The sequence below is a fragment of the Polypterus senegalus genome, chromosome 11, assembly GCF_016835505.1.
Source record: "Polypterus senegalus isolate Bchr_013 chromosome 11, ASM1683550v1, whole genome shotgun sequence".
NCBI lineage: Eukaryota > Metazoa > Chordata > Cladistia > Polypteriformes > Polypteridae > Polypterus > Polypterus senegalus.
The window spans coordinates 113,653,855-113,678,637 of record NC_053164.1 but is presented as its reverse complement, the minus strand read 5'-3'; the positions used below and the strand labels follow the sequence as shown (position 1 = coordinate 113,678,637).

Below are 24,783 nucleotides of genomic sequence, written 5' to 3'. Positions count from 1 at the left end.
GGTTTTTGGGCACCTAGTGTTTATTTGCTTTTGAAAACACAATATAACACAACAATAAATACAAATACTGTACAAATTGGTAAACTAAATAGCAACAAGAATTTCTTATGTTTTACCAAAAAACTCAATACCTTGTAAAATGGCTAGAACAACACTGATGTGGTTCCTATACCCTTCCTCAAGGCATCCTGCCTATTCCATATTTTTATTATATTCCACTAGCAGTATTTTTGATTTAAATTATCCAAACCATATATTTTAGCAGTGCAATGTAACAAATAAATGGGTGTTATTTGATAGATACATAATTGGAGCTGGCTTTAGCTTTTTTGCTGCACTAGGTGAAACTGTAAATGCCACCCTGCCACTCTCTTTGCTTTAAGGTGGAGACTTTTTACATAGAAACCTGGAAACATGAGAGGAGAGTTAGCACTGGGGAGAGTGAAATACGAATTGTTTGGATATTAAACAGTGGATTAACAATTTGAGAATGTCAAGAGGGACATGATTTCTTGCAGCAACAAAAATAGGACCTTGAGCTTTGCTAATTCACAAAATATGTAAAAATTGCGCTATACTAAGAGTTATATATATATTTATACATATTTATACATTTATTTATTTACAGTTGTATATTTATTTACTTATGTATTTTCCATTTGCATTTAAAGGTTCTCTAAGGAAAAAAAATCATTTATATTACATAATCAAGTTATTTAAACTGTAAGTAATCTTTGTAGCTCTCAGATTAAAATAGAAGCCTACCATCTAGCTTATGATGATGATGACAGTTTAGTTTAAATCTTACCTAAGGTAACCCCATAAACATATACGTTATATTTAAGTTTCCTAACTAAGATGACAAGATTAATATCGTGACAAAATTCAATGAAACTAAAGTATAAACATTTACCCATAATTCCTAATTACAGCATCTTTGCTGACATATGCACATAACATACCATTTTCTAAGCCTGCTTAATCCTGTGCAATGGAACTGTCCAATCAACGCACAGCCTCTGATAGTGTTTCCAGTAAGAGACTGACGATGGAGAACTTTTTACCAAGCTCATAGATGGTTGTTTGAACTAGCAATGCATTCAACATCTGCAGTCATGTTGCCATTTGTCACATCTGTGTGTCCCATGCTTTACCTGTGTGATGATTATTATTATTATTGTCATTGTTATTATCTGTGTTGTAGTCTATGATTTTTGCCCCCATCCCCCAGGATTTTAAAGATCACATATAACAGTGGTGGGTCATATAGGTCATCAGATGTTAAGACCAAATATAATGCATAGAAGTCTTGAATGAAATGATTGTGTAGGGCATGTTGCAGCTGAACAACCATTCAAGTGGAAAAGCAGCATGCTGAAGAGTTTTTAGTACATGAAAGACCATGAATGACAAAGAGACCACCATGAGCAGAAAGGTGTATGGAGCACTGAGTTTAAATTTGAAGTATTTGGTTCACTAAGATCCCAGTCAGAAGAAGAGTTGTCAAGAAGTATGCTGATGCCTGTCTGCAGTCTTCTGAAAAATACAGGTAGACTGCACATATGAGAAACTGAAGCCATTTTCCATTCCTTGCTTTCTTATTGTTTTAAAATAATTTATTGAAATAAGGAATTGTGGTTGAATATGACAGGCTGATAAAGACATACCCTTTTGCAAATTTATTTGTTAACTGTACAGAAAGAAGCAAGTCCCTGATTTTTAAATGCATATTCAGGCAACAGACAAAGAAGACTAATTTCATTCATGATTTCTTTTGAGTGCTCTGTTATAGATCAGGCAAAACAGAAGAAATTCAGTTTACATACTTTTACTTTTTTACAACTAACCACACCTAAATTAGAGATCTGTTGTTTTTTTTCCTCTTGACACCTATAAAATGAAATGATTATGCAGCTACTTGTTTTTATTAGTGTCAGCCTAATTTCATTAAGTTTGTTAAGCATTACATTCCTTCTAGTTTCATATTGCTCATAATGTTTTGCTTGAGCTGTTATTTAACTTATGGGTAACATTTATACCACTAAACATTATATAATGGAAAATCAAAAGATAACTAAATGTGCTATTTGACCAACTCAAAATATATTGCATAAAAGATATTTACAGTTCTTCTGCTCTCTGATCTGTGTCTTTCTTTCTGTCTTGTTATATTGTCTTCCTTCTAGTTGACCCTTTACCTCAGTTCTCTTCCCATCTTTCCCTCTGGTAGGAAGCAGCTTTAAAAACCCAGAACAGTGTAAATTTGGGATCAAAAATGTCCCCAAATCCCCCAGGGCTGTCTCTTACTCTATTTACTGGCACCTGTCAGGATGGATAACTTTCATTGGCTTCCTGTCTGTCATTTATTATAAATTAGTTATTTTTCCTGCATTTAGGATGTCTATTTTAAAGGCATTATTTTCAGCAACAGATCATACTACCTTCTTGTCAGCCCATTCTTTGTGTGTTGGCACAGAGAAGAAGACACAGTTTGCCAATGTGGGTTTCCTTTATTTAAATATGAACTCTCTAAGGCCTGTAAAGCTTCAGCCTCTGATCTGACAAGTTGTTAAAACTGTAATATTGATTTTCTGTATCTAACAAGACAACCCAGTCCTATAGGCAAAGTCTAATTTTCAAAAATTAAACAAGTTCAGTGTGAAGACTTGCACCTTAACAGTCATGACAGACATTTTAATATAATTAACACATCTCACAGTCTCTAACTATGCAGTAGAATTAGAAACATAAGGTTTCATGTGGTTAGTTTTGGAGTGGGAAGTTTAGCTGGGAGACACAGACACTAGGGTTTATTATTGCTAGTTTTAATCAATAGGAGTTGTTGGACGTATACCAACACTGTTATATAAGCCATAACTAAAAAAGAGCAGAAACAAAAAAGTCTTAAAGATAATTTAGTGGTGAGCAAAAAGTTAAATGTTTGTTATTATGCTGAAAGTATTTATTTAATTGACTATACAGTATCTAGTCTTGTGTTGAAACATGTACTTCTTCTGCACCTCTGCCTGTTTCTCTCTCTCAGCAAAATAAGATACAATTGAGTTTTCCAGCATTCATTTCTGAAATGTTGAAACAAAAATAAATATTTAACTTAAATATTTGATTGAATGGTTTTAGTGGTTGTGTAATTTTTATATAGTAAGATTAATATTAGAAAATATTTTTGTTATTTTAATTTTATACAGGTTAGAAGAAGTTTATTGTAAACTTTTTTATAAACAATTTTACACAAACATTCCTCCAGTTATAATATATATTTTGGATTTAATTTCAGCTGTGCAAGGCAATTATTATTGCGTTGAACATGAAGCAGGAGTGTTGCTGAAAATACTTAAAACAACATATTTTTATTGAGAATGATCTGCTTGATTACATCTGTTTTGTGTAGCATAGTCTGTAAACCACAAATCTCCTGTTTTGTTAATGAATCATTAAATTTTGTTCTGCATGGGCTACTAAAGATAGCAACACCAATAGATAAATGAAAAGATTAAAGAATGACCATATGTCACATGAATGAAACGTTTTGCAGGGACTCAAATTCTGTAGGAGGAATATGTCAATCAGTTTTTATCTTACTGATGGAGGTAGAAGCCTCTTAGATATTATTCCAAGATCCGTTTTAAATTATTTCTTTTGTTATGCTCTGGCAACTGAGAAAAGCATGGTATATGGATGTCTTCGTTTTCGTGTACTTCAAACTATTCTATGGACATGACCATTGTTGTGCTAACAACTAGCAAGAAAGATCATTACTTAGTGATTATAATTGGATTTATTGGATTGGATAATACATCATTATTGAATGAAGTGTATTTTGAAGGGGGCACACAATGCCTGTATTATAGGTGAATTTATCTTGCTGTCTTTACTAAATGCTTAATTAACGTGCAGACATTTCAAGACAGAGTGAACAGAGCTGCTCAGGGACAAGCATACAGTACATCATTAGAACAAGAGTTTCATTTCCAAAAGGCAAAACAAGGCAATGTGCCAGTTTCCTGTCTGTTGCTGAGATCTTGCTACTTCAGATTTATCCAAGTGACTTGGTTTGGAGAAAAGGTATAAAGGCTTAATGGATTCCAGCAAGAAATTGATTAAATGTTAAAGCACTGTGTTAGATACCCAGCAAGAAACACTGCGTGTCATCTGCTCCACTATTTGTAGTTCAGGATGTTTGTATTTCAAAGGTACTTTTTCTTCCAGGTTAGAAATTATGAAATTATTTTCAGTAATATGCATTTTTATTATAAGCCATATTTCTATATGTTTATGAAAGCAAGTTATATATAAAGTACAGTATATGCATATTGTAAATATAGCAAAAAATCACGTCTGTTTATATAACTATTTAAAATATATGTGACAGTGACATACTGATTATCACAACACAGTACACCAAGCACTTAGACCTGTGTTTTTCTTTGCCGCATGTCAAGCGTACAAATATTTATGTAGAATGTGAGTGAAGGATAATTTCTCTAACACTCTTGCACCTTTGTAATTTCTCACTTGTATTTCCAATTAAAATGAATGCCCAGTGCACTGCAAATATTTTTGATGGAACATCTTTCTCACGTACAAGTTTGAAATTTCAAGTCAACTGATATAGAATTGCTCATGTGTTTAGACTTCCTTCATAAACTCTAATAGATGGATTGCATAGTCCAGGACTATGCATTTCCAATGACTACTACTAACTCCTACTATCTTCAGCATCTAGCCAGGTGAGGGGTATGACACATTCTTCTACATTAGCATGTTTAAATAAAAATGTCTTACTAGCTCAGGAACAAATAACACTGTAACACATAATGGCTCACCTGTTGAAATGACATTTGTATTGCTTTTTCTAGTTTCTTCAAGTCAAATATAAAATAAAAGCTTGTAAGAACATATTAGTTCAACTAAAAAATTACCTTTATTGTCTTAGCTTCATTTTTTGTTTTTAGATATCATGCTATCAATAAGTTTTTCTTGTCTGCATATGTTGGATCAAAAAACAATTTTACATTGCATAAGTGCAAAGTAGGTCCAGTAAATTGATCAGCAGCTCCTTAAATCTGAATTACAGTGCTTCCTAAACGTTTATGGAATACCCCTTACTCTCTTTAGTTCTTGTTATATTTTACTGCAAAGTCTAACTTTAATTTTAACAAATGTTCTTTCTAAGGGCTGTGGTGTAAACCTGAGTATTCTGTTACATTATTCTGAGACCACTACTTAATATTATGCGATATGTTTTTTTACTTATATGCAGTAATCTAAATTTTATATGCACTATGGAACACACTTGAAAATAACATGAAAATACTAGATTTAATAAGGTGGCATATTTATTTAAACTATTCTGCACCACCAACAATCTACTCATTCATTCATTTAGTCATTTGTTCATGAACCTGAATAGATACACTCTATGTTTCTCATTACCAGAGGTTAAAAATATATAAATTACATGTAATAGCATATTATATGCAAGTAGATTGTTAAAAGTGTTTTAAAATTGATTTAATGTTGCTACATATCACAAGACTGTACTGGTATCAAAGTAGGACTTCCTGTTTGATCATACACAAAACTTGCAGAAATTACAAGTCAAGTTAGGGAGCATGCACTGGTACAGTGCATTGCCGCACCCACCACATGGTGAAACAGCTCTGGATCCCAGTTGGCAGCCCCCCAGGTAGTCACACGCTTCAGTCCCATCCTCCGGAAATGACCCTCTATCTGCCGCAGCCAGGTGTTATGTGGGTGATCCCTTGGCCTGGTCCAGCCACTCTGGTCCCCAATAATGAGGATTCTATGAGTTGGATCACCCTCAGGGAAACGCGCCACATGGCCGTAGTGCCATAACTGATGCTCCCTCACAATGCAGGTACAACCACTCATTCGGCACAAAGTCAAACCAATGGTACCCAAGGATTTTCCAGAGAGACGCAGTACCAAAGGAGTCCAGTCTTCATCTCAGTTCACTGGATAGCGTCCATGTCTCACAACCATATAGCAAAACAGGAAGCACCAGGGCTGTAAAGACTTGGACCTTCATCCTTTTGCATAGATATCAGGAACACCACACACCCCTTTCCAGTGACCTCATGACCTCCTCTTGCTTTCCCAATCCGTCTACTGACTTCATGGGAAGAGTCATCAGAGACATGAATGTCACTGCCAAGGTAAGTAAACCTCTTGACAAGAGACACTCTCTTTGCAGACAGACACACTGCTGATGGTAAGTAAACCTCTTGACAAGAGACACTCTCTTTGCAGACAGACACACTGCTGATGGCTGTGCTTAAGAGGTCATTAAAGGCCTGGATCTTGGGTTTTATCCAGGACACTCACAAGCCCAGACACTCGGACTCAGAGCCTCCATTGACTCTGCGAAGATCACAGCATCGTTGTCAAAGTCAAGATTCATGGATCTTTCCTCACCAAAAGATGCCTTACAGCCGCTGCCCCCCACGACCTTCCCCAACACCCAATCCATACAAGAATTGTACGGAGTAGGAGCAAGAACATACCCCTGACGAACACCAGAATCAACTGGGAAAAACACAGAGATTCTGCCTTCAATCTGCACAGCACTCACAGAAATGACCATGTGTAAGAAATATATTTCAATTTTTCACAAGTAATTTTTCTTTCTATTCCTTCATTTATTCATGATCAAAGTCATCTAATTCACCAGAGCTTAACACGGTAGCAACAAGTGCAAGGCAGAAATTAAGTAGTCCCACAAATCTGTTTAAAAATTGTTAAGCATCCAAATTTCATAGTCCATATCTTAACAGAAATGTAGCAAGGTGTGAAGTAGATTGTTCTAGCAAAACAAGTAACAGAAGTACAACAGTTGACACAGTAAGGAAGAGTGGACAAAAGTTCCATGTAAGATGTTTTGCCATGTACTGTAGTTCTTCAAATGCTAAATTAACTGTGATTTATTACACAATCTGCAAATATGGCACCTAATTTGTAATTTTATCTCGGATATAATAATTTGTATTGGCCAATAGTAAAATAATAATAATAATAAATAAAGATATTTTATATTGTTAATTGATGCTTGTTTTTAGTATGTGTTCTTGCAGGTTTGGCTGATCACCAGTGCTTTAAACAAACATCTTTTTATCATTAAAAGCTATATTAAATGATAGATGATATTTTTTTTTTCACCTGATGACTTCACTTGATTCACTTGATTCTAAATTAGAGAGAGAAAATTGTTTCTATTATGTTTGAATTTATGGTTCTTAATATTATTTAAGAAAAACATCTATCATGCAGTAGCACATTTCTTAGACTTGCCCGTGCTGCAGTCTAAATATCACTAACATGCAAAATAACAACTGTTGTTTAAAGAACCCTTGTATAAGTTTCCTTCTCCTCCTTCAGCTGAAAAACACCAGGAGAAGGTGCTCCAGCCAGCTGATGACACTGCAGAAAAAGGGTCCATAGATGAGGTACCTGTGGGGCCACAGGCCCCCTTGTCCGCCCGAGAGAAATTGATACAATCAGGTAGTATTGCAAATCTTCTCACTCAAGTGGGAGTGGGGGTTGAAGGCTGGATCATTTCCTCTTTTTTCAGTCTGAGTCTCTTAAATAGTTTCAATTTTGTAGTAGCTGATTACAACTATGCATAAAAGTTCCATAAATTGTTTCTGTGAAGTATTATTAATTTACAACGTTTTGTACTAAATTGTCTTCAATTATTGTGACATTTCCTCATCAGATTTCTGACATCATAAATTTTATTGTTCTTCTGAGAATTAAAAAGATTTATTTTTAATATTTTACACTTTAGTTTGCCTAAGTGTAAAATAAATCAACATTTCTTTTTATTGTGCTCAGACTTTGGTTAAATAAAGAGAATATGCCAGCCTCCAGCCGGGGTGTGAGTTTTTGTATAGCACCAAAACTGGCTACTAACTGATAGCTTGCGTCTTTGTTTGTTAAATATTTTGCTAACTGTTGTTGGCAGCTTTCTTTTTCTCTCTCTAAACTGATGACTGCAAATCCCAACTGAGGATGTTGCCCCTGCCTTGCTAGTTTGTGTTTGACAATTATTTCCTAAAATTTCATGTGCAATATTACTTGGTTCACTCTTATGATACAATTTAACGATTATATGTGTGTGCTTGCATGCTGCTTGTATATACAATATATCAAACTGGGAAACTGGAACAGTTTGCCTTTATGTATATTAAAGTCATAAAATGCTAAAATAAGAATGATTTTTAAAGTTGATATTTCTCATTTAAACAGTTTATGTTATTATAAAATACCCTATAGTGTATCTCTATAGGAATATCTTAAAATGAATCTTGGCAATCCAAGCAAAAATAGAATTATTGCAAATATACATTTTAACTTAATTTAGATTTTGTAAAAGGACAGCTGTAAGAGATAATATTATAGAGAGATATTAGTATTATCAAATAAGGATGTAAATACACTCTGTGTAGTTTCCATGGCAATTAATAAATTAGACTAGGACTTGCTGAAGCATCAAGATGTTGGATGATAAAAATAAAAGTTGTCCACATCCAATGCTGCTTTATTATATAATCCATCAAAGTAAGTGGCATATAATTGAGTGGCTACCCTCATTTTTTTTTTCCTGTAGTGCAAATTTTATTCAGTTTTTAGGTCTCATTCACATTTTCAATGTTTCCTGCCTAGGCCAACATTTTGCAGATTTATGCTAGCAAACGCTCAAAGTCAAACCTTTCCATTATAACCAAAGCAGTCCAGGAACAAAAGTCAGTTATGGAATTACCTTTCCTTCATTGACTCGTTATGACATGCTATAACAAAAAGCAATAAACACAAAGGAAATATCCTTTACAGAATAGAACATATATCATATATACCTACACTTCTTAGCTTAGTAGTAGTAAACACCTGTTATTCATGTATATTAAAATATCCCCCATTTTGATAAGTTATGTGCTATCTGTGAGGGAATTAAACTGGCGTAGATGAGAAGCACATTGGAGTTGTGGTCAGAAGAGAAAAAAATACAATTGTTTAGCATCTTCATTGTGGGTAGTTAATCAACATTTCTTATTTTCATCAAGCTCCAAAATGTAAGATTTTGTTTTTTTTTCCCTAGTGGTTACTGCTAGGGCACATCTTGAAGTGTACTTTGATATTCTTTATATGAATTTCAAAAGAAACTTCATAGAAGTTCCTAAGGGCATAGATATACATGATTTTACATTTTTTTCCTCAGTGTTGATTTCAATTCATTTGATTTTGCTGTTTAATGTGGGAGGACAAGATATAAAGTGAAAGGAAGCACTTCACAAGAACACAAATAAAACAGAACCAGGCAGACATAGCTTATTTTTTTCTCATTTGTAACCAAAGTATTTGTTAATTCACTTGTGTTAGGTTTATAACAGTCCGGACTTAAAAATTTAACCAGTAAAGGTGGCATAATATTAGAAACATTACTGCTGTGTATATACAGTAGAAGCTTTCAAATAACTGCTTTGTTATTACTGAATTTGTTATTAGTCTTGAATATAATTTATTATTTGAGAGACACTACAATTTATCTCTAATTTTTTAGCCATGATTTTTATTTCTGCCCTTCAAATTCTTCATATGTCATCTGTGTGTCTTTGTATTTTTTTAATACAGTTACATTTAGTATAAACAATGCTAATATTTGTTTAATGTACTATAAGTTGGTCCTTTTAAATTTTTTGTTATAATCTTTTGATAAAATGCATATTCATTTAATTTTGATATGACAAATTTTCTATTGTATATAACAGAAAAGCCTAAAACATCTGAAAGCAGTACTTTACATACCAACAGAAATGAAACATTTGAATTGTAAATATGAAAATTCCATTTACTTTAGAAGTTAAAGGTTCCGGCAAAGCAGGATAAGGCTGTCAAAACTCTGAGCTGAGAAATATGTTTTTTTGATTGGTCTGTATAGCAAAACAAGCTTCACATCTACTAAGTAACAAAACAATACCAATGCAACAAAATTGAAAAAAAGCATAATTCATTGTCAACAGACAATACACACATTGAATTATATAGTGCAAGTTTTTAGTTAGAACTGCATGTTTAAGAAAATTCTTTCTTTATTACAAAATTGCTATTGTGAAGCCATATATGAAAGAAATCAATATGTGTTTCATGCAAGTAAGAATTTCAGTGTACTCTGTATATGTATCAATATTGACATTATGACTTTATGTTCCTTTTGATGTTTTATTTTATTGTTTCATATTTTCTTATTTGCTTCTTTTGATTCATATTTTCTCACGACTATGCTTCTCCCTCTCTAGGGTTTATGGTGGTAAGCATTTTAAAAAGGAGAAACGTTCCAGGCCACTTTAACTACAAATTCATTTACAGTTTCATTTTTCCTTGGCAGAAGTTACACCAACTTGTATAGTTTGCATATTTTTGTCTTTTTCACCTCCATTACTGACTGCAAACAGATGCCCAAAACAAGATAATGAAACACTGGTATAAAGTAACTCACTGTCACAAGCGTCTTACATGGAAAGCTGGGCTAGCAGGCAATCCATTGTCAGCAGGTTGTTTCTGCTTTATGAAATCTCATAGTTCCTTGTTCTCTTGAGTGCAAAAGGAAGACAACCAGTTTATCGGCATCTTACTCCTCCAGATGCTTAAAATCACAGGTAAATTAAATGATCTTCCTAACCTTAAAAGTAAAAAAAAAATGTAAGTAAGAAAAACACAAGGTTATCCAGATATGAATGAAGTACCCTGCTGCATGTAAGCCGTTATTATGCACAAATTAAATAAACATTTACTCAGTATTTAAATCAACCTCACAGCTCCAATATCTGCACATTAAAAAAGGTTTACTATTTCATTGACACTATAATTTACTAGGGTGGCCATACTCGCCAGTGACTGACAAGTATACAAATGTCCTGGTTTTAACAGGCTACCCATCTAATAAAGTTTTTAGTGTGGAAAACATTGCTTCATCAAAACAAACATTGCCATAATATATTTACAAAAACATTCACAAAACTCCAAGGGGGATCCCTGCTTGATTTACAACTTGTGTTATATTCGAACAGCATCTTAAGGGCAAGCAAGAAGTACATTAATAGAGAGGGCACCCGCATTTTTTTTGTTTCCAAATCAAGGACTGTGTTGAATTCTGTGTGTTTATATTTGAAAGTGTTTTTCTTCCCGTGCTCTAATGCCTCCTTGATGATAATGGCAAAATAATACAGGCTTTAAATGAGGATGGGCATTATGCGTGGGCATGCATGCTACACAAATGTCCCGGTTTGGAACTTCAAAAATTTGTGACCTTAAAATCTGTCATCAGAGTGCCACATTCACCTGATATCCATAATGATCAGTCACTGTAATAAAGTGTGTCTTTTACTTCTGTTATTCCCTAACATTTGTCCTAATTGAAGCTTTGTAAGTTCCATTTTATGAAGATTACTATGGCTAGACATGTTCAAGTAAAAAAGGAGTTAATTGATATTTTTTTTATTTAGATGATGATATTGGCAGTTGCAAATTTTGGTGTGTGTGTGTGTGCATATGTGAGTGGCAAAATGTAATTGCTGTCTGCAATAACTATGAGTTCAGTAACATAATGCCCCTATATCACCTGTTGTTCACAACGTCAGTTTCGTGACCTACATCATACCTATTCTGGACTGCAGTTAATTCATTCTCCAATACAGTGCAAGTGGTCTCTGTGACTGACTAGAGTCATGTGCAGGCCTGTTTTCAGCCTTTTGCCCAGTAGTCTCTGCAACCAAACCACAACAAAACCCTGAAATGGATTGAGAATATTCAGGAACCTACCTACTGAAGCCAGGGGCACAGCACTCGTACACACCTAAATGTTATGCCATGTGTAGATTTTCTAACTTTGCTGGTATTAAACTGTTCATTTTCTCCTGTGCTGTTATAGCTGCATGATTTTACATTAAAAAAAATGTTCATTCAGTTCTGACCTGTATCTCTTCTAAAGACAAAGTATGCTAAACAGTGTAACATTGGCTCTGCTTAGGTGCAAGGTCCCCATAAAAGTCCCCAGACTATATGAATGAAGTTAGTTAGGACACTGCATACTCCACACATGCATCAATTGAAAATACTAATTCAGAGTACTTATAATGGAAATACTATGAGATCTTAGCACCAGCTTGTCTCACACATACATATGTACAGTGCTTAAATATTTACTTATAGCTGAGTGCAACTTCTTAAGTTACAACTGATCGGTGTCCAATTGGAAACTACTTAGTCACTCTCTGTAAAATGAAATTAACCTGCATTTTTTACATTCAGTCACTTAGTTACCTTGCATCACAGTGTCTTTTGCCATTCAATATTTAGTCTTGCTCATTCCAATGACATGCACACAATCTGTTGGTAGCTGTCAATCTGTTTTAGGTAGCCTTTTTAGTATATGAAGAGGAAAGATGAGAAAGTCAACAATTATCATAAAATATCATAGAACCTAATGTATAGTATTAAATGAAATCTCTGCATTTGGTGTCACAGTGCACTTTTGGATTAACGTATGGCATTTTTAGTGCAAAATCAAACTTTTTTCACACATTTGCATATGACAGTGAATTCCACTGGGCCCTATTAGGCCTATTGCCTTTATAGTAAAAGTGATTTCAAGGTACGGCACAAACTGTAAAGCAGTATTTTTCCAGTTTGTTTGAACCTAGGATCAGCCTTCCTGCTTAAAGGTGACATTAAGGAACTGATCATGGAGTGATAGGAAAAAGCAATCTTTATATATACAGTAATATGCTACTGTGGCTGTTTGTTTGTCTGTCCAGGATTTTAATTCACCTGTAGCTCACAAACCATTTGACCTGTTGACCTGAAATTTGGTATACATATACTACTTGACGTCTACTATCCGTTTTCGGGGTGATGATTGACTTCCAAGGTTATTCCTCTTTTTATTTTATTGTAGAATCAACACTCGGTAGTGGCCAGCAAGGCGGCCTTGCGACACATGTGTTTGGGCGCTGTTCTTATTCCCTACCACCTTCACTGTCATTTCCCCTACCTCTTCATATCTTAAACCATTCTTGAAGCAGATTGAAGACTTAAGTGCCAGCTTAAGTGAAAAATTAAGAAAAACGTACTAAGTAACTGCAACACAAACACTGACTTAGTCAGTTTTAACATGAAAAGACGCAAACGAAAGAATAGAAGAAGCAGGCCGACAAAGGGGAGAAAAGAAGAGCTGCTCAGGAAGCAGCAAGCGCATCAACCTATGAGCAAACGAATGCTATACATACAGAGAAAGAGTGTGAAAACTAGGAATGCTCAACTCAAGTGTATTCACTGCACGTTATTGAGCAGTGCGCTGTTACTGGTTTTGCAATATTTAGTTGAAGCCATACCATACAGTACTCCTGTCTAGAGTACTTAGTGAGCCAGAAAGTGTAGAATGATGATGCAGAGTTCTCTTCTAATAAGCAATTTTTTGTTCAGAAAATAAACTTTTTATCTTTTCATAAAAATGTTAGAATGTAATTATCGTGTATACTCAGTATACAGCATACCCGAGTACTTTGCTAGTTATCTTTTTCTGTCCTGTCTTTCTTTAGCACCCTATAGACTATGGCATATGTAAAGTTTTTTTTTTGTTTTGTTTTAAATACAAGGCACTTTAACTTGTATATCTTTTCAAGGGTATACATGTAAGGTCATTTCATTTGATTATGCAGGCGTGTGTTTGAGAGAACACACTGAGATGGACTGGCATCCTTTAAATGGATTAAGCAGAGTTTGCAACATTATGTTATGATAACTACTGATATCAGATTGCTAATTTAGCTTTAATTCTATGAGCTTTTATCAACTTTACTGTCACTGTTGCTTTCTGAATTTTTTGATGGTAAAATTTCTGTTGGCCTTTTTCACAACATACTCTCTGTGCGCTTTTTTGCTCAATAAGAGCTTATGCAGTCCCCCCAAGTGTGGTACAGTCCAGGTATCACATGGCTTCATCATGCTTAGCACATTATAGCCTCTGAATCCAGCAACTCTGTATCATTATTAAAAATGTCACTTTGCTAGTAGGAGCAAGTGCTTAGGACACTTCTCATCTTTATTCTGAATTACATTCTACTTTGCATGTTTTTCCCCCCCCTCATGGTTACAATGTCCGACACTGACTCTGAAGAAATCTTACCCCAAAACAATCTCTCTGGACTCTGCATGGTATGCCAGGCTACCCTATATCCCCAGGCAACCAGTCATGTGGTGTATGCAAAAGTAAAACCTGCATCTCCTGTCCTTATTCAGGGTGCTGTATCATTTTCATCCTTTTTCTCATCAGCACATTCTGATGGACCTTGCATTCTTGTATGTATTGGCCTTCCACTATAACAGATAACAATGTTCTGAGGCTTAGCTGTGTTGTCATTGCCAGTCACTCCTGTGTCTTTTTTCCCAACATCCCATTTTTAGCTGCTAAAATTATTTAGCAATAATCAATACTAATTCTTTTGTTTAACAAATTTCACCCTTTTTAGGAAAACAACTTGTAATTCTCTCCAATTTATTAGCTAATTGTGCCTCAGCTTGTTAGGATGGTGGCTAATTCTGATCTACTTTCACATTAATCTTTAAACATCTTGTGAAATACTAATTTGTTTTACTTGATTAAACAATTACTTATAATCTGAAAGTTGACTTCATTAACTGATGATTAATGTACACTTTCTTTTTACTATCATAAATACATAAATAACAATTTTCTCAAACCTGGAGTCAAATCTAGTAGTATAAGATGCATGACAAAAGCAAACCATGAATTTGGTGCCAGATTATTGCAAAACCCACTCATGGAGACACCTACATTCACAGTTACATGTGACCCATTTACAGATGTCAGTTAACTTAATTTGCATGTCTTTGGGAATGTGAAAAAGTCAATACCTGAACAAAGACAAACACAAAAATAGGGAAAGACAGACCATGACACTTGAATTCAGAATGTTATGTTTTTAGGTTTACTGTAGATATTTGGATATTAAGTGCACATATTTTCTTGAGTACATTTACACAAAAATAGCTGAATAATCATGATATGTTAAAAGTGAAAAACTTCTGTTCCTCCATTTTGAAACCATCTTTTGGGAAGTGCTATAATTGTGCTGTACCTGGTCTTTGTAAAAGTGGGCATGTAATTGGAACCTTTCTAGTGTAGAATGCATTTGGAACACATGAAAACCTTTCCAATATAAAAAAAAGATGACAGAATACATTATGGTATATTGTTTATGTGGCATGTTTTGAAGGGAAACGGCATTAAAGGAAGAAATTCTTCAAACAATATCCAACCCAGCCTTACCATTTTTATCATTATAGGAATATCTGGAAGCTTGAACTTTGATGAAGACAACAGTGAAGATGAGGGAGAGAGTGCCAGATCTCTCTCTCCTCATGCAGATATCCAGCGACCAGCATCTGCTTCAAGTACTAAATCTAACACGGTCAGCCTTATATCTTTTATTTGGTAACACATTCTGTAGTTTTTCTGTTCCATGTAATAGATATTGCTTGGTAAAGCATAACATCTACTGTATGGTAATCATTGTACTTTAATTTGAGACATTTTTATAATCCTCCTGTGCAGCTTATTTCATCCAATCAAGCCCTCATAGAAAAAAATAATTCATTACTGCCAACAGAATACAATCAGCATATTTTTTTTAGTTTTTTATGAGTTTTATGAATAAACTTCACATACATTTTTATTGAGGCAATGTGTAACTAAGCATGTGTTTAATGATATTATAAAATGACTAATGTAATCAATGTAGACCTCCTTGTTAATGTTTACAGTGCACCATCTATTGGAATATATTTTGTAATGTATATATGAATAAAATAGCACATCAAAAACATTTGCAATAATAAAATGCTTCAGAAGCAGTGTTAATGCTTAACAACCAGATGGACACACAGACATTTATCCTTTTATTAAGGTTCATAAAAATAATAAATGAGCTAACCAATGAGAAAGTTTATTTTCATCATCAAATACAAATTTTTGCATATTATTACAGATTTCAGAAAATGCTTAAGCAAGTGAGGAAATCTTTAAAAAAGTTAGGTGCTTCTGAATACAAAAACGTGTATTCTAACAAGTTTGTTTTTGATTCTGTTCATTTTGATCTGTGAAATGATTTGTGTTTATTTTGGCATTTGGTTTCTCATTTCATACCATACACAACCTATTCTGTCAGTGACAATTTAGATGTAGATGTATTGTAATGTTTGTCATTTGAAATTTCTATTGTTGACTTACACATAATGTAATAACAACTGGTGCAATAAATATCATAAATTATTTAATACTATTATTGTTCTTGTGTTTACTGTACTTACATGAGACGTATTAGTTCACATGTATGTGTTTTTAATGGCATTGCCCAAACCTAAAACTGCAGCATGAAATATAGGTTGATGTAAATAAAAATTGTACACAGTACAGTTAATCAGCATAATGAAGATTTTTCCCTACCATTACTTTTTTCTGTATCAGGAAAAAGCAGCATCTAGTTCCCCTCAATTGGATGGACCAACTATTGATGTTGAAAATCTAGAAGAGTTTGCTCTAAGACCAGCTCCACGTGGTATTACTGTGAAGTGTCGTATTACAAGAGACAAGAAAGGCATGGACCGAGGATTATATCCTACTTATTTTATGCATTTGGAGAGGGACGATGGTAGAAAGGTAAGAGGACAAAGTAATCTGTGCAAGTTTTGTTTTTAATTAATACATTAATCACTACCTGGCAAAGTAATCCCTGCTTAGTCTAATTTCTTCTTTACTTCATTTACTTAAACTTATACAGTAAATTATAAACAAATTTATAATGCAGATTTTTTTATTTGAGTCACAAAGGTTGTATGTAATGTTCGCTACAAGACTAATTATGCTTAAAACAAAAGATTTAGTTGTTTTCTTACTGCTCTGCTGCCCATAGCAATTAGTTTGGCATTTTGCTTACCTTTGTGGCCAATACATAATAGTGTGAGAAAATTAAGATTTTCCCCTTTGTTTTAGGTAAGAATGTAGCTATTTATAAGTTTAAGGAAAGTCATATTGTATATCCATGATAATTAATACAGGAAGATGTTTAAGGATAGGTCACTGAAAGATAAATATATCATAAGGAGGGAGCTGTAAATATTTTTTTTGGGAAAAGACATCACCTATCCTTAGTCCTGTACTAAACCTCCCAAGGAGTGAGAGAAAACCATTTTGGCAGCAAGTATAGTCATGTGCATACCTGCGGGAGAACACAGAAGCTGCTTAACAGCAAGACCCTGCACTAGAGTAGGTAGTATGGTCCAGCAGGTAGAAGGTGTTGGTAAAATTAAAGGGGAACTTACAGCCTGGGCAGGAGTGAAAAATATTGTTTTTGAAAGAAATAGGAAATGAACTGAACAAATATTATATCCAGGTATTAGGGAGGAAGGAAGAAACAGGGGAATGCCTCATGCAGATCTAAAAAACTCTTGAGTTCATAGATTTTAAAAAAAGAAGAGTTAGATGTGCTTCAAGCCCTCTGTACTCTGAAGACCCATTAAATCATCTGGACCTGATGGGACCTTACCAGTTGTATTGAAAGAAATGAAATGCACCATCTATAAACCTTTTATTTGGCATATTTCAGCAGTCACTTCAGAAAGGAGAAGTACTTGAGGACTGGAAAGGTGCAAATGTGACTCCAGTCTTCAAGAAGGAGAACAAAATGGACACTAGTAATTATAGATTAATTATTCTTAATTCTGTGCAATGCATAATAAAGGAAACTATAATAAGAAATACATTAGAAAATTACCTAAACAAAAATAATACTCTAAATAGCAACCAGCATGGGTTTATGAGAAGAAGGTCCTGCCAAACCAATTTTTTTTGAAGAAGCAATGGGAATAGTTGACAAAAAACAAAGCATACAACATAATTTACCCAGACTTTCAAAAACCCTACACCAAAGATTCATTCTGAAACTACAAGCTGCAGGCATCATAGGCAACCTTTAAATCTGGATCTCTAGTTGGTTAATCAGTATGGAGACAAAGAATACAGATAGGAGGAGAATGCTACACATGGTGCAAGGTCATCATTGGAGTCCTTCAGTGGTCTGTCCTTGGATCATTTCTTTTTCTGATTTATATTAATGGCAATAATTCTAGAATAGCAAACTTGTGAAATTTGCAGATGACACTAACATTGAAGGAACACTGAGGAGGCAGCAAAAAGAATGGAAAAAGGCCTGGGCAAACACCTTTAAAATGCATTTTAATGTACTGTAGAAAAGTGCAAAGTGCTGCACATGGGCAAAAGGAACATAAATTATATAAATACAAGATGGGAGACACTGTCATACAGGGAGCAACCTCTGAAAAGGATTTAAGAGTATATGTTAACGCAACATTTTCATTAACTACGCAATGCACAAAAGCAATTAAAAAGACAAAATGTTAAGGTATATCAGAAAAGCTATTTAATTTAAATCAAGGAACATTATGTTCAAACTGTGTAATGCCACTAGTAAGACCGTATTTGGAGTATTGTGTGCACTTCTAGTCCCCACTTTACAAATAAGACATAGCAACATTTGAAGCTGTGCAGAGGAGAGCAACCAGGTGCATCCCAGGACTCTGACAGACTCAAGAGAATTAAGTATGTTTAATCTCAAGCAGAGGAGACTGCGTGAGGACCTAATCCAGGTATTTAAAATCTTCAAAGGCATTGATAAAATAGATCCAGCAACATTCTTTCAGCTTAAGGGTGAATCGGGTACTTGAGGACATTAAAGGGAAGTGCATTTAAAACTGAAGTCAGCAAGCACTTCTTTATGCCGTGAGTTGTGGGGCAGTGGGACAAACTATCAACACATGTAGTTAAAGCAAAAAACCTTGACAACCTTTATGAAGAATCTAATTGAGATGCTGATCTGAATGAGACAGCTTAACTATCAGCTAAAAGTCAAACTCAGACATGCTGATGTTCTATCCAAGCTCTAAAGCAGTTTGTACTGAAAAAAACCATATACATGGCAGTTTGTATTTATAAATTAATTTAACTACTCCCAATTTTTATTTAATGACTCTGTAAAACTGTTTGTTGTCACTTAATGTTAAACAAACTGCCAGTCCTTAGTAAAGTATAAATAATTGTCTCCAAATGAATTTGCTTTGCAGCAACTCAGGAGCCATGTTTTGAAATCCTAGTCCAGCCTCTGACTTTATGGATTTAGTAATTTTTTATAGGTTCACATGAGGTTCATCCAGCAACCTAGAGACATGCACATTAGGACTAAGTGGGGACTGTAAAGTGGCTTACAATGAATAAGTGAGTGAGTGAAGTGAGTGAGTGAGTGCGTGTGTGTGTGTATATAGACTGGCACCCCATCTACCACTGATTCTTGCATGGTGCCTATTGTCTCTGCCTCATTGTACTAGAGAAAAGCGTGGATATAAAGAAAACAGAACCAAATATAAAAAATGACAACAAATTCCTCCTTTCAAATAGGATCCATAATAGAAAAATAAAGTAATTGTCCAACCCGCTATATCCTAAAATATGGACATGGGGTTCTGCTGGAGCCAAACCCAGCCAACACAGGGCACAAGGCAGGAACAAACCCCGGGCAGGGCACCAGCCCACCGCAGGGCACACACACACTAAGCACACACTAGGGACAATTTAGGATCACCAATGCACCCAACCAGCATGTCTTTGGACTGTGGGAGGAAACTGGAGCACCCAGAGGAAATGCACGCAGACACGGGGAGAACATGCAAACTCCAAAAATAAAACTGTCCAGAAATGTATCCTTGAATAATTGGCCAATCATTAATGAATCAAGTAAATCTGCAGAGACAGCATTGGGTATATTCAGCTAGTGTTCAATTTAAATTCTGTAGTCTTTTGAACATGGGTATATTATTTGCTCCTTATATAAAACAGTTTTGTTAAATGATAGTTATTATATTGATTAATAAATTCGTACTTCATTCATTAATTCATGAATTAGTTCATTCATTCATCATAATTAATACACAAATTCATAATTCATACTGTTAATTCATTAAGGCTTTTATACTTATAGTGGTTTCAGAAATTATTCAGACCCCTTTACTTTCAGCACAATCTATTCTGTTGTAGACTTAATTTAAAAGCATAAATTTTGAATTTGTGCCCATCAATCTACAGTAAATAACCCATAACGACAAAGTGAAGACATGTTTTCAGAAAGTTTGCAGTTTTATTAAAATTCAAACACTAAAATCTCTTATTCATTCAGTACTTTGTAGAAGTAGCCATTTGACGGCAATTACAGCTTTGAATTTTGTTGAGTAAGTCTGGGCAATTTATCCCATTCTTCTTGGCAGTTTCTGTCAAGCTTCATTCGATTAGGTGGGAAGTGTCTATAAACCGCCATCTGAATATGCTCACAACTGCCACACAAACTTAAATAAATAAAACAGAAACAGCAGTATTGATACAAAAATTAAATAAGACTTTAACTTGTAGGCATCAGTTCCAGAATTTATCACCTTGCCTTATTTACTAGGCACACAATTTTGCTGCATTATTTTATTGACAGTCGAATGATTGGTTCCTGGTGTCTGATGAAGAAATTCTGGCTGGTTGATGTTTCTGCTGTGATACCACACACCTATGTGTCAGGCTGTGCCTGCAGTTTACATTTTAAAATGTTATTTCACAATGAGCACTTAGTAAAGCTTGTCCAGTCCAGTTTCATGCTTCATTAATTGAATTTGCTCCAGTTTCTTTCAAAGGACAGGTAGAGATGTTTTGCATTTTACAAGCTGTAAGGCATTAGAATTTTCCATCTTTCAGTGTTGTGTAGCTATGTATGTAAAGCCACAGTGACACAGACCTGAAAAGAGCTTCTCCTCCAACAGGCTTGCAAGAAGTTCATTGCATTTTAAATAGGCACATTAAATAACTGAAGTAATGTATCGTACATCAAATGAATAAAGATTACAATTTCCTATTCCTGTTTTTCTGTTTTTTCTAACATTATTTCCATGAACCCGCACCCATGGGGTATCCGCAATACCATAACATACCATCTTGGAAATCTACTAGTAATTTGGACTTTGGAGATACAGCATTTTGCAACGCAATACTCTTCATAGCCACTACCCTGGTATGCTGCGCTGTGCATCACATTGAAGCACTAATCACATCAGTGATGTTGCAATTGCTTCGCAGCAATAAAATTTCTCTCATGAACTCTCAAATTTCTCTTTGCACACCATTACTCTTCTTTGCATGTCACATATTTTACATAAAAGGTTACAATTCCTGTTGTGTGGTGGGAATGCAACATGCGAAAGTGGCCCAAGGCTTACATCATACAGGAACACATTGGTCCCTGAAAACAAAGTTCCTGCAGTGAGAAAATGCCTAGCGGGAACTGGAAAAACTGTGTGTGCTCCTATTAGATGACAATGAACGGTTGTTTTGTGCCCTTTAAGGTGGGTAGTTAAGAAACTGCCTGAGAACCAGGCCAGGCAGCAAAGGTATGGTGATTTCAGAAGAGACATCAATGGGAATTTAAAGTTGTCTCAAGGCAGGGTATCTTTGAGTCTAGAGTTGAGAGATTTGTTTTGTGCGCATAACTGGATAATATACCTGTGCAGTTAGCTTTTTATTTCTTTTATCTTTGTTTTAAATAAACGAAAAAAGTCTGTTAACATATTGCATCTTTGTATTCTGGTTGCAGAGAGTTAATGTAAGAACTCCATTCTATCATAATATGTAATCGTGTATTGCAACATTTTTGGATAAGCAGGTTTGAAAAATGGATGGATGGATGACCACTGAAATGCATTTCAGGACTATTTGTTTTGTTTGAATTATTATGAATTCTTGTATTTTTTTTTACATTGTCTAATCAGTTATGATGCTTTACTCCAAACTTAGATTATACATTAATATTTGTAATCTGTAAGAAACACCTGTATTTGTATAACTGGAATATTTTTGAGCCATATTTGAAAAGGAAAGTGATTATTGTCTTATTCACTTGTACCATTTTTAGGTGTTTCTGCTTGCTGGCAGGAAGAGGAAGAAGAGTAAAACATCTAACTATTTAATATCCATAGATCCTACAGATCTCTCCAGGGAAGGAGACAGTTTTGTTGGCAAGCTAAGGTAATAAATAAAATTTATGGCTGAGTGTGCAAATGGTATATTTTACTAACTATTGTTCTATTTTTAAAATTTTTTTTAGCTTGAACCAATCAGTTTTAACTGTCACTTTTCTAATGGCAGTAAGATGAAAACAAATGTGATTTGTCTTTATGAAGTCATGTTGGATATTTTCAAAGATCTTTGAGAATGTGTTGACTATAGAAAGACAATTATAGGTTTTTGTTTACCCAAATGTAAAATGTTTGAATTTTTGCCATTTTATTTTATGAGTAGGGAGATTAGCCTAAAAATATGATATACTGAATATTATGTTTTCTTTGTAAATTGTAACTAAAGTGTTTTTTTAATACATTCTTCATAGTGTATATGCTAACTAAAGTTAATTAAGGTTAGCAGACTAAGCACTCACATCTTCTCCATGTTCAGCTTACTGTATCAAGTGATGTAATATGTTGAATCCTAATATTTACTATTACAATTATACTTCTCATATGCGGAAACTTATTGCAACCAATTTGAGGCTTTATGTCCAAATGCATTATATCTTTACTGTCAATGTTAATAAAGAATTGGGTTGTCGCAGTAAAATGGAAAAAAGGTGGCAAATTCATAGCTAGAGACCATGTTAAGATTTGTCTGTTGTGATGTCTGTCCTTGACATTCAGTAACAACTGGCTAGATCTTTTGACAACATTCTTTTCAAAGGTCTAATCTGATGGGAACAAAGTTTACTGTGTATGACAATGGATCAAATCCAAACAAACCACAGACTCTTCTTGAGGAGAGCAACACACGGCAGGAGCTTGCTGCCATATGCTATGTGAGTATTGCTACATATGCTTAGATTTCTAAATGAATAGTTATATGCTTTTTCTGATTTTTGTGATTGATATTTCATCATTCAATCAACTACAACCTTCCTACTATGGCAGAGTGGAAACTGTTTATGTCAGAACAGATTTGGAATATTTTTATAATCTAGTTTTGTAAACTGTAGTAGTTGTGTTTTCTAAATTAGTTTCAAAGTATACAGACCTTCCTTTGTTTTAATTCCTGTATTCAGCTGGGGTAACGCTCATCCCATTTGATTTTATCCAGATATTTTTAACATACATGCACATTTAGCATAGAACAGTAAAAGTTCTGGCAGTTTTTTTATAAATCATTTGACCGCTACATATCTAAGATGCCTAGAACACTAAGATATCTTTTCAGGCTCACATTCTTTACATTTCTCTTTCAAACAATAATTTAGGACTTCTGAATAAACATAGCAAAAAATTACATGCAACCCAGACACCTATTAATGTTAAAGACAAAATTTATTATATTAGCTTATGGAGGCACATATATCATACGGCCGTAACACATTGATATAATAACCCTGCAAAACCTTAGCCATTCACCAAACAAAGGTAGATTGTGAAGTTAAAAAAAATAATAGTGCTCTACACATTCTTTTTGTACATAGTTTTTCATTTTGATATCTTGAATAATTCAAGGTACATTGCTTGTACTCCTTTCATGTTTCATTTAATGAAAGCTGACAGCAGTTTCTTTCACATTTTGACCTGTCAGCTATAACTGTGGAAAGGACCTGCAAATTTGTTTTGTGCAGTTCTGCTCCAAACCTGAATTCTGTAACCCCAAGCTGAGAAGAAGAATAAATTTCAATTTTTTCCTAAGAATAATTTTTATATAAAAGTAACTGTTATATGAGCAAAGACTGGAAAGAAGTCCAGGAGTTGAAATTTGGTTTGAATGACTTGGGAGTTGAGTTGTCTTCAGTCTGTAAATATTAATAGATATTGAAATGAAATATTATAATTATAGAATAAGTCCTAGCTGAAAAAATAGACAGGTTTTGTTAACATTTGTGTGAATTATTAATTTTGAATTAAGTTTCAGATTTCTTCCTCAATTTATATGTACCTGATTCAGAGGTTAAATATAATACCATTATATTCCTTCTCTCTGATCAGAACATTACTTACCATTGCCATACAATCAGACTGTAGTAGCACTGGAAAATTATTTCTGAAATGGGGTTGGACAGTTTTTATTTTAATATTGCTTGTGACAGAATAGTGGCATGGTAATATAGTAGTTAACTCTGCTGTATTGCAGCTCTAGAGAGGTCAATTCAAACTCCTCATTGGTTTACTTCCTTACTAAGTACAATACTGTATAATCTGTATTTATATTGAATTGCCCTCATTGTGGGAGAAGCTCCCAATTCCGACCATTTGTTAAAGTGAATGGGTAACTGTGCTTTCTGTTTACACTTATAATCAGGGTACAATGTGGATTAACTTTGTTTTGCTAGGATGGGTTAAGACACAATTTCTTGCTATAATTACAATTGCAAATGTTAGGTGGATTAATGACTTTGAATTTATCTAGTGTAAAAGAGTGTGATTAATGACTTTGAATTTGCTGTGGGAATATTTGTTACTTTAGAATTGCACTTTCTGTCTCAAACTGCATAAAAATGAGGGATCACTTGTTCTGTGCACACCCAGGGACACCAACAAAATACA

General features: G+C 34.4%; 1 protein-coding gene across 9 annotated transcripts in view; it reads left to right on the top strand.

Moving 5' to 3' along the window:
- The window catches only part of zmp:0000000711 (tubby-related protein 3), a 139,222-nt gene that overhangs the window by 103,751 nt on the left and 10,688 nt on the right, over positions 1–24,783 (top strand). For 7 of the 9 annotated variants that reach the window (XM_039769519.1, XM_039769514.1, XM_039769520.1 and 4 more), the window contains 5 exons: positions 7,417–7,539; positions 15,403–15,527; positions 16,583–16,774; positions 22,131–22,243; positions 22,949–23,063. In XM_039769519.1, coding sequence (XP_039625453.1) covers positions 7,417–7,539; positions 15,403–15,527; positions 16,583–16,774; positions 22,131–22,243; positions 22,949–23,063 — 668 coding nt within the window. The remainder of the gene's footprint in view (positions 1–7,416; positions 7,540–15,402; positions 15,528–16,582; positions 16,775–22,130; positions 22,244–22,948; positions 23,064–24,783) is intronic. The other 2 variants (XM_039769521.1, XM_039769516.1) reach the window with 1 other exon arrangement.